This window comes from Mus caroli, chromosome 4, assembly GCF_900094665.2.
Source record: "Mus caroli chromosome 4, CAROLI_EIJ_v1.1, whole genome shotgun sequence".
NCBI classification, from domain to species: domain Eukaryota; kingdom Metazoa; phylum Chordata; class Mammalia; order Rodentia; family Muridae; genus Mus; species Mus caroli.
Genome location: NC_034573.1, coordinates 75520602 through 75530234, shown reverse-complemented (window position 1 = coordinate 75530234; position 9633 = coordinate 75520602). Strand labels below are relative to the sequence as shown.

The 9633-nt window shown below is 37.8% G+C and overlaps 1 protein-coding gene across 4 annotated transcripts in view; it reads left to right on the top strand.

Moving 5' to 3' along the window:
• Zdhhc21 (zinc finger DHHC-type containing 21) overlaps positions 1 to 9633 on the top strand; it is a 60980-nt gene that overhangs the window by 7600 nt on the left and 43747 nt on the right. For all 4 annotated transcript variants that reach the window (XM_029476195.1, XM_029476193.1, XM_021160134.2 and 1 more), the window contains 2 exons: positions 4752 to 4950; positions 8309 to 8407. In XM_029476195.1, coding sequence (XP_029332055.1) covers positions 4797 to 4950; positions 8309 to 8407 — 253 coding nt within the window. In that variant the 5' untranslated portion in view covers positions 4752 to 4796. The remainder of the gene's footprint in view (positions 1 to 4751; positions 4951 to 8308; positions 8408 to 9633) is intronic.

Below are 9633 nucleotides of genomic sequence, written 5' to 3'. Positions count from 1 at the left end.
CTCCCCTCTCCTCTCCTCTCCTCTCCTCTCCTCCTTTCTCTGCTATCTAATGATATGGGGTGAAGGTGGTGAGTGGAAAATGAAGGGTAGAAAAAAGACAAAGCCACAAAATAGCCAACACTAGCTACAAGCAAAGAAGAAGCAAAGAGAAAGAAATTAGGCTCAAGTATCACTATTTCCCCCCCCCCCCATTGTTCTTTCTCTCCTATCTAGTGATCAGGGGTGGAATAAAGGGTAGGAAAGAATAGAACCCACAAAGTAGCAAAGACCAGCTACACTGCATAGTTGGGGGTCTGAATTCCATCACATCCCATCCATCTGTCAGCTTTATTATTATCATTCTATTTCAATGTGAATTGCAGACATCAGGATTATTCTCTTTAAATAGAGTTCAGATTTGGCTTATAGTTTTGACTTTGTAGAGCTTCACATACAGAGCGCAGAATGCCTCGATCTTACGTGTACTTTTCCTGAGCTTGATGAGTGTTTGATAAAGGTACAGTAAGGTTTTAGATAATACTGTATTTTTAGGATTACAAAAAGTGGTATTTCTCTGTATATCCTTGTCTGTCCACTTTGTACACTTGAAAGTGTGCTTTCATAGGTGTTATAAATAAAACTGCTGGGCTCAGGGCTTTTACATTTTGATGGGTATGCCAAATTGCCCTCACAAGAGGACTTTATCCGTTTACATGCAGGTCAGCAGTGTAGCAATGTATGGGAGTGCTGTTTTCCCCTGTATCCTCAACATGTGAGAATCTACCTCGTCCCTCCACACCTCCTCATCCTCAGTAATTACCCATTAGAGGTTTTTTCTGTTTGTGAGTTGTCTTCCCATCTATTTCCTCTGTGTGCCACTTATTAGTCATGCATTGTAATATTCTTTTTGGGAATGCTTTCTCTGTAATTTTATTTTTGTTATGTTTTGAGTTCAGAAATTTAAATTTTTTGTTGTCACCCAGTGTTTGCAGGTCTTGATTGTGAAGGCCATCCTTACACCAAGCATTTAAAGTCACTTGCTCTTTGCTTCCAGAGTTGGCTTTTATAAACCTTTACAAGGAAACAGAGATCATTGTGACTGAAGAGCTAGGGAAGTTGGTTTTAGTTTTAAACCCTGAGTTAAATTCAGATAGTAAGCAGAGTGCTGGAGAGTCTCAGACACGAGTGTGAATGGTGAGTCTTTTCCATACATATGGAAGAGTAATAAAACCAGTTTTAGCTAACGTGGGGAGTCATAGGAAACTTAAGTTCATGAATATATGTTTGACTTTGCTTTCTTATTAATTATTTTGGTTAGTCCTTATTTTTCTCTAAAATTTTCCTTCTGACATTACAATTTTCTGTCGTATTGTCTTTTTATTTATTTTAATTTTTGTTATTTTCCTTTACTCAGTGACTCAAATCTTTCTTCTGTGGCGGTAAATCAAGGTGCCGAAATGGCAAGAAAGGAAAGATTGTATACCTTCAGAATAAATTGAACATTGTAAATATTTCCCCAGGGTAGTTTATTACAGTTGAATTATAATTTCTTTAAAAGCAGTTTGTGCTGTAGTAATTTACATCAGTATGAAGCTAGTCACTCTGCTCGAGTGTAGTCACCAGATAGCAATCTTCAGTGCTGAGGAACCAGTTCTTCAACTAACTAGTCACTTCAAAGTTTGATTCGGAGCTCATCACTTAACAGACAAATTAGCATGTGGGGATCTCCAGCTAATGAAAGTATTTGGGAAATGCCATCCTTAAACCTAAGCAGGCAGCACTGTTCAGTCTGCTGTTTGCTCAGGATGTGTAATAGTTTCTGTCCAGCCATCAGCCACACCTCGCTGGAGTGATCCTGCCATTCTACCAGTGACAGGCTCTCAGCTGTAACCAGCTGTGGGCTCCCGGAAGACCACGGTTCTCCCCAGCCTCCTATAAGGACTATATGGTGCTAATTTTTACTAATCAGGTATTTGTTTTCAGTATTCAATGGTGTGTTCCTTGTTTAATTTCTCTGGGCTCAATCTTCTTGGGAATGGTGGTGTTTGAGAGTTCGCTGCCTACATATGTTTTCATTCAGGGAACAGACCCATCTTAAATGATTTTGTCACTGTGTGGAACTTTCTGCTGTGAGGGATTGATCTTTTCATAATAAGAAAAATTTGTTATTTCAAAACTAAAGGAATTAAAAACAGATTCAAAAGATGAATACTTGATGATTTTCCTACTTTACAGGTTTATATATCTGTTTCTAATGTTAATGTTAGGAATAAGCCACAAAAGTATTGTTGCATGTGAACTTAGTCTTTAGTCTTGTATAGAATTGAAGCATTGGAAGCCAGAAAGGAAAATGGAGTTCATACTGTTGGTGTGTTGTGTTGGGAAGCAGAGTCTCTGCCTTTTCTTGTATCTCTGGATAGTTTAGCAAGGCTGTAAAAATATTAACGGTAAATATCAGGCCAGCCTGGGCTACATAGCAAAGTCCTTTCCTAACTTCCCACCCTCCCAAATTACACTTTGCAGTGATTCTCTTTTTAGCCATGCAGGTATTTGTGCTCCTTTAGTTTTAGAATAATGATCCCTAGCAAATGACACAATATGCTTTACTCTGTCTGGTTTTCTTTACTTTAATGCTCTGTCTTTTACATTCCTAAGAGATAATGAAGTTCAACTTTTTAAAAGATCTGGCTCTATTCCTATTTTAGAGTTCTTATACAAACACTGATTTGGACTTTATTTCATTTAAATTGGGGGTGTATTGCATTTGAGTTCTTATCAGTTTTTCAAGGGGAAACTAGTACCTTTTAAATTAAAAATATACATTTAAATTAATTAATTTTTTTGGTCCTACTGGGGATTGATGCTAGCCAAATAGTCTACTGTTACTTAGTGCCATGTTCTTCTTCTTTCTTTCTGTTGCTCCAAGAGTTGGGAGTTTGTAAGGATGAGAGGAGAGGTATTCTTTTGAACTTAAGTGGCCTTTAATCTTTGCTTTGGTAGCCTATGGCCCTGCTGAGCACCAGCAAGGCCCTTCAGTGGGAGCCCAATTATTCCTAGGATGAAGTAGTAGGCTGTCAGGTCTGCTGCAGAGCTGGGAGTCATCCGTGCCTCTTTTTCACTCTCAGCAGGGAAGCAATGAGTAAGGCTCACTGACTGGGTTTTACTTTACCAGGTCCCTTCTCTAAAGTCAGTTCTGACTTTTGTATTCTTTCAATCTAACTAGTTTGTCTTTAACTTTATTCTCCAGAGGAGAGGGTTAATAATTTATTTAAAGTACAGATCTCATTTAACCCCCACCTTAGTAGCTTTCTTGTGCTACTAAATGAAGTCCAAGTGCTCTAAATGACATGTTTTCCTCATGATAGAGCCCTGTCCTTATTTCTGAGTCAGTCCCTGGGGGGTTTTATGACTTCTGATGGCAGATTGTGGCACTTCCTGTGACACTCAGCTTAGTCACCCTGCTCTGGCCTCCTTTTGCTGTACTGTTGCCGTGTTTTGTCCTAGATAACCTTTACTCGTCATCTTTCAAGACTGAGCTCAGTTTGTATCTGTTCCTGGAAGTCCCGCTGGAATCACTAGGCCCCTCTTCTGTGCATTTACTGACAACTTGTCACAGATCTGGAACTTACCATAGTAAATTAAACCCTTTTTAAATGACATTTTCCAAATGCACTTGGTTTATTTAAGCAAAGGCCGTGCCTTATTAATAGTTGTTCTTACAGTGTCTAGGAAGTGGCTCTTATTAGAGTTAACTGTACTCACTACTGTACCACTGACTACGTAGTGAAGGCAGTGGTTAGTTCTTCTGAGCCAGTATTCATCTGGGTGATGCACCTGATTCTGAGTCTGGTGAGGAATTCAGGGGACGTGGAATGGGGTCTGGGAATCTGTCTTTTTTTTTTTTTTTTTTTAAAGCTCCCTAGTTGATTCTAGTTTGTTGCAAGTTTGAAAATGACTGACCTAATTAAGTATTATACCATTATAGTTTGTGTCAGAGGTGCCCCTAGACCATGTAGAGTAAGTAGTTGTTTAAGCATAGTAAGGTATGCCTACTACAGTATGGATATGTTTTAGGTCACTTGATGGACATGACTTCTGAATGAAATCTCAGCTCCCTTGGAGACTTTCTCCTTCAGGCATGTGTTCTGACTGTGAACTCTCAGCTGAATGATAGTCCCACGTAAGCAAGAGTCTGCTTGAGTTGATAGTAAGCAAATTAGTTAGGCTTCATCCCACAGATTTTAGTTACTTGTAATTTTCACTTAATTTTAGTCTTTCAAAATGATTTAAAAAGTATTTCATTGTGGTTTTAAGTACATATACAATCTTTATGTTTAAATTTGTGTATACCCACAAAGTACCACCCAGATCAAGGTGTAGAATTTTTTGGTCCTTTAGAAGTTTTGATCAAATTCATTTCCAGCTAGAATATACCCCAAGATAACCAGAATTAGAGCCTGTGATGTTAGCCTCCTGGTTAAAGTGCTAAGACTTTTGCACATGTTTTTTGGTGGACATACTCATTCATTTCTTTTGTGTCTACACATGAAATTTATAGATAAGGATAAACAACTATTTTTGTGATTTATTTTGAACAATTAGAATTAAATTGTTTGAAGATTTAAGTAAATTTTGTATTTGTTTTGCTAAGTGCGTATTGAGACAAAACTCAAATATGTACAGGAAACTCAGCAAATATCACGAAGTTTCCAGAGATAAAGCTTTTCATTGAGTAATTTTTCCATGTTAGTAACTCTTGCTTTTCTCCCCAGGATTGTCTTGCCTGTGGGCTGGCAGGCAGTTAACAGGACTGCAGAATGGGTCTTCGGATTCACTTTGTTGTTGACCCGCATGGTTGGTGCTGCATGGGCTTGATTGTCTTTGTCTGGTTATACAATATTGTTATAATTCCCAAAATTGTCCTCTTTCCTCACTATGAAGAAGGACATATTCCTGGCATTTTAATAATAAGTAAGTTTCTAAGTATTATTACCTTGTGTGAAGATTTCTTTTTTCACTGTGAATGTTTTGAAGTACAGTGTCTTCCTAACTTCCTTTGGCTATGCTATTTCAGTAGCACTACTAAACCTTTAAGTTCAAGTTGTACAAAACAATAGCTTTTTGTACTTGGAGAGATAGGATGCTAACTCTATATTTATTTCATTCTGAATAATATTTCATTCTGAATAATAATATATGAAGACCATTTTGTCAGGAGAAAAGCCTGACAACAGGATTTGTATTTAATTGTAAACATGGGAGGTTACTGATTGATTGATTGATTGATTACTACTTTGGGACAGGGCTTCTCTCTGTAGCCCAGGGTGGCCTCAGACTTGCCATCTTTCTGCATCTCTTCTGCATGCCTGGGACACCAGCATCCCTGTGCTGGCTCGAAGGTGGAGGCATTACAATATAAGGAAGGGGATGGGCTATATTATTGGGAGATGAGAATTTCATGATCCTGAAGATGACCTGAGTGTGATGCCACTGGGTTTCCTGGATCATTATTATCTGTTGCAGCCCAGATATTACGGCTTGCTTATGTTCCTGACAGTCAGATCATAATGATACATCAGTGCAGTAATTTCCTAACCCAATAAGCCCATATTAAAAACACACAGCCCTGTTTATATTTATTATATTTATAAGCTATATGCCTAGATTGGGCAGATCTATCACTTTACTAGTTTATTCCCCAGCTATCAAACCCCTTGCTACTTGCAGCTTCTCCAGGCCACGTGGTTCTGCTCCAGATCGGCTTCCACCTCCTCTTCCTTTATCCTCTCTCCTTCCGCCCCCACTCTCTAAGATCTCCAACCCCACCTTTCCTTTTCATTTGCCAATCACAGGCACTAGCCTTTATTTGACCAGTTCACATGAGATCACCTGAATACATGATCAACTCCTCCTAGTTGTGGGCAGCTTCCCTTGAGGACTCAGAATTAACATCAGAATACAAACAGTACTAGTGCAATCCACATTTCTCCCTTTTTGTCCAATAAAAAGGCTCCTTCTCTCCCCACCCCCGATATAAATTGAGTACAACCATAATAAATATAAATATAAAATATGATATACAAGGCAGGGTAGTGGTGGCGCATGCCTTTAATCTCAGCACTTGGGAGGCAGAGGCAGGCGGATTTCTGAGTTCGAGGCCAGCCTGGTCTACAGAGTGAGTTTCAGGACAGCCAGGGCTACACAGAGAAACCCTGTCTCAAAAAAAAAAAAAAAAAAAAATTAAAAATGTCAATTTAGATAAACTCTACAGTTCTATACCTGAATTATGTTCTGATTTTACTTGCATTGCCATCTGAAAACCATCCTTTCAAATCTATATCATCTTCCTCAATGCTAAACAAATTGTTTGTTTATGAGACTATAACTAGTTTTCAACCCTGTCAGAAATTTGAGAATGAATTAAATATTATCTGAATATAGGATCCACAAAAACATAGCTTCCAAATTTAACTTAACCAAATTTGCAGAGACAAATGACTACCTGAACAATCCCCAATTCCTCTAAACATTGGGGCATCTGTCTTTAGCCTTCTGGCCCAGGATCATCTGACAGACCTTAAATGAACCAGGAACTATGAAGGGCTAACTTACTCTGTTGTGGCAGAGTCACACTGTTGACTCTCCCACATTTTATGTCCTTTCCTGGACAGTATTTTTTAAAATCTGTGGATGGATAGGGCAAGTCTTACCCAGTGGCTACCTTGCCACAACTGGAGCAACTCCATATGGAGGTTTGTTGCTCAGTATCTTCTTTGAACCATGAAGGGAGTCCTGTTAGGAGCAGACCTGGCTTGTAGTCAAATAATCTTTAGTAATGAAATAACCTTAAATGTCCTATTTTGTGGATTTCTGATGTTTTTGAAGACTATCTAAGTATATCTGAACTATTAAACCTTAACTACTCTTAGCTATTTCTATTTGAATAATATTGAAATTACTTTATTATAATTAAATCAGAATCCAATATAACCAGAGTTTACTCTCTGGCCCTTAACTTGTGTTACTTAATCATCCTAAAGAGTTTGTAATAGCAGCTATAGAAGGACTGGGTCAAGGCCTTGTGTTCTTAAATGAGTTGCATGAGCACAATGCCTATCTAAGAGTAACAATATTAATTTCAACTTTTTTATCAATGTATAAAGATTTATATCAATGAAAACCTTAAACCTGTATAAATATACATAAATTCTGTTGCAGTGTAAGAAATTAAAACTTCAATTTTGCATCAATATAAGGGTTTCTACCAATGTAAGATTATGGCTATACAATGCTTTGTTTAAGAGTAAATTTAATATCTTATCTCTATTTGTCTATTTCTCTAGTTTTGCTTTTCTTTCCTCCCTCTGCTCCTTTACCTAAGAAGGGAGGGGAGAGGAGAGGAGAGGAAAGGTAGAAATCCCTGACTCTAAGCTCTCTAGTTTCCGCCCTGTCCAATGCAACTCACAACCCCACATCTGCAGTGTTTACAGCTCTCATGTCCTTCCTTATTTTGATCTCATAGCAGCTATAAGAAATATAATCCCTGTCATACATATTGTGAGGTGTGGTCCTGTAGTTGCCCTGTAGTCCTAGCACTCAGAAGACTGAAGCAGGAAAATGGTGACTTCTGGGCCAGCCTGAGCTCCATAGTAAGATGTACATCAGACAGACAGACAGACCTTGCAGTCAGATATACATCAGTGAGCACTGTTTTCTTTTTATGTGTTCAATGTGTTGGTTTTTATTCTCCTATAAAATGTCTAGTTTTTTTGAGCAACAGAGAATTAGAGGATGTGTTTATTATTTTTCCTATGTTATTAATTTAAAGCATGGTGACTAAATCTCAATTGTTAATATTATTTTTATGGTTACTTTAACATTCAAAAGGTTTTAATTCTACACTTTTAAAGTACATCTCTTAAGATTCGTTGAAAGAGGCAATTGAATATCACTATAATTTAGAATAATTTTGAAGATAGAGTTGCTGAAAGGTTAAATGTAGAATTTTTAAAATGGTGTTTTGATCCTTTTAAATGAATCTACTTATTTATTCATCACTACTGGGGTTACTGTATGAAAGGATCTCATTTATTATGTTTGTCAGTTATTTTAGAAAATCATATTTTAAATTGATACATTTAGTGTAGATGTCATCTTGGCAGGACTATTTGAAATAGTAAAATAAATCTACATTTTGTTTTTACATATAGTCTATTGGTAAAGTTATCCTGATAGATGTTGACTAAAATGCATTTTTAAAATTTTTAGCTTGTTGATAAAAATTTCAAATGAAAAATGGCTAACTTCAGTGTTTAATTTCATATTACAGTATTCTATGGCATTTCCATATTTTGCCTGGTTGCCTTAGTGAGGGCCTCCTTAACTGACCCTGGAAGACTCCCTGAAAACCCCAAGATCCCACATGCAGGTATGGTGTTCTCTAGGTTCATCCCCTTTTCTCATGTTGAAATGGTATCTATTGACACATGACCTCCAATATATGCTGTATGTAAGTCATTTGAAACCACCCTCAAGTCTCTGCTCACATGTCTGTTTTCAGTTGCAAGTACTCCCCTCCCCCATCCTGTGCCTGCTCTTTTCATTCCTTTAGATCCACGTCCATTCTGAACATGTGGGTTACTTTACCCTCTGTGTGCACGTGTGGGGTTGTATCTCTAGTCTCCAGAAGAATCTGCCACCACTTACAACAAATCAATATTTGTTGAATGATACAGAATTGCCTGAGAGATTGTGGTTTACTTAGAACAGGATTTTCACCTTGTGATATTTATAACTTGCTTAGAACAAATAGTTTTACTGCTATAAACACAAGCTTTTACTTTTCTGAAGGTTCTAACAACTTAATGAAAAATTGAAAACCTGTGTTTCTGATATCAATTGAAGATAATTTTTTATTCTTTTGACAGAAACCATGAAAAATGGATTGTTTATTTTGTTATATACCAGACACAATAGGAGCTCACTTTTTATCTCTCTTCAGCTCTTTGATTATTTCTGTATTAGCTTTGAGAGTTCTATATTTTTCTATATGTTTTTGTAGTTCATTTTAGAGCTAGAATATTTTCTATAATAATTTAGTGGCTTCTAAATTTTTAGTTTGAAATTTTCTGGAAGCTTTAAAAAAAAATCTCAGTGTTCAGGTTACAACTTCTATCAGTTAAATCGTAATACCTGGGCACAGACACAGGTGTGAGTTTCCTGAAAGATCCCCTGTGGTTGCAGTGTGAAGCAGAGCTTTGGAACCAAAGTAGTAACTCCATTTGAAATGCAATTGACAAGTCACCATACAGAGCCCTCCAGAAAGACTAAGTCTTGGCTTTTGAGACTAGTCATTCAGGACCTGACTAGGCTCACAGACTTAGAGATGGAATGGGAGCGTCACAGTGCTGTTTGTGTAGCTGTGGCGCTGCATTTACCAAGTAGATCAGTTCCCTCGCAGCAGCCGTAACCCAGTCTCTTAGCACTTAATGTGTCCATTCTGGAGCGAGAGCAGAGGGTACTCTGGTTTGGAAGACTCCCTCTTCCTCCCGGGCAGTACAGCTGAAAGCTGTGCTATCCCATCCATGTGCTGCTGCTCCAGCACTGGAGTGCAGTAGCTGAAAGCTGTGCTATCCCATCCATGTGCTGCTGCTC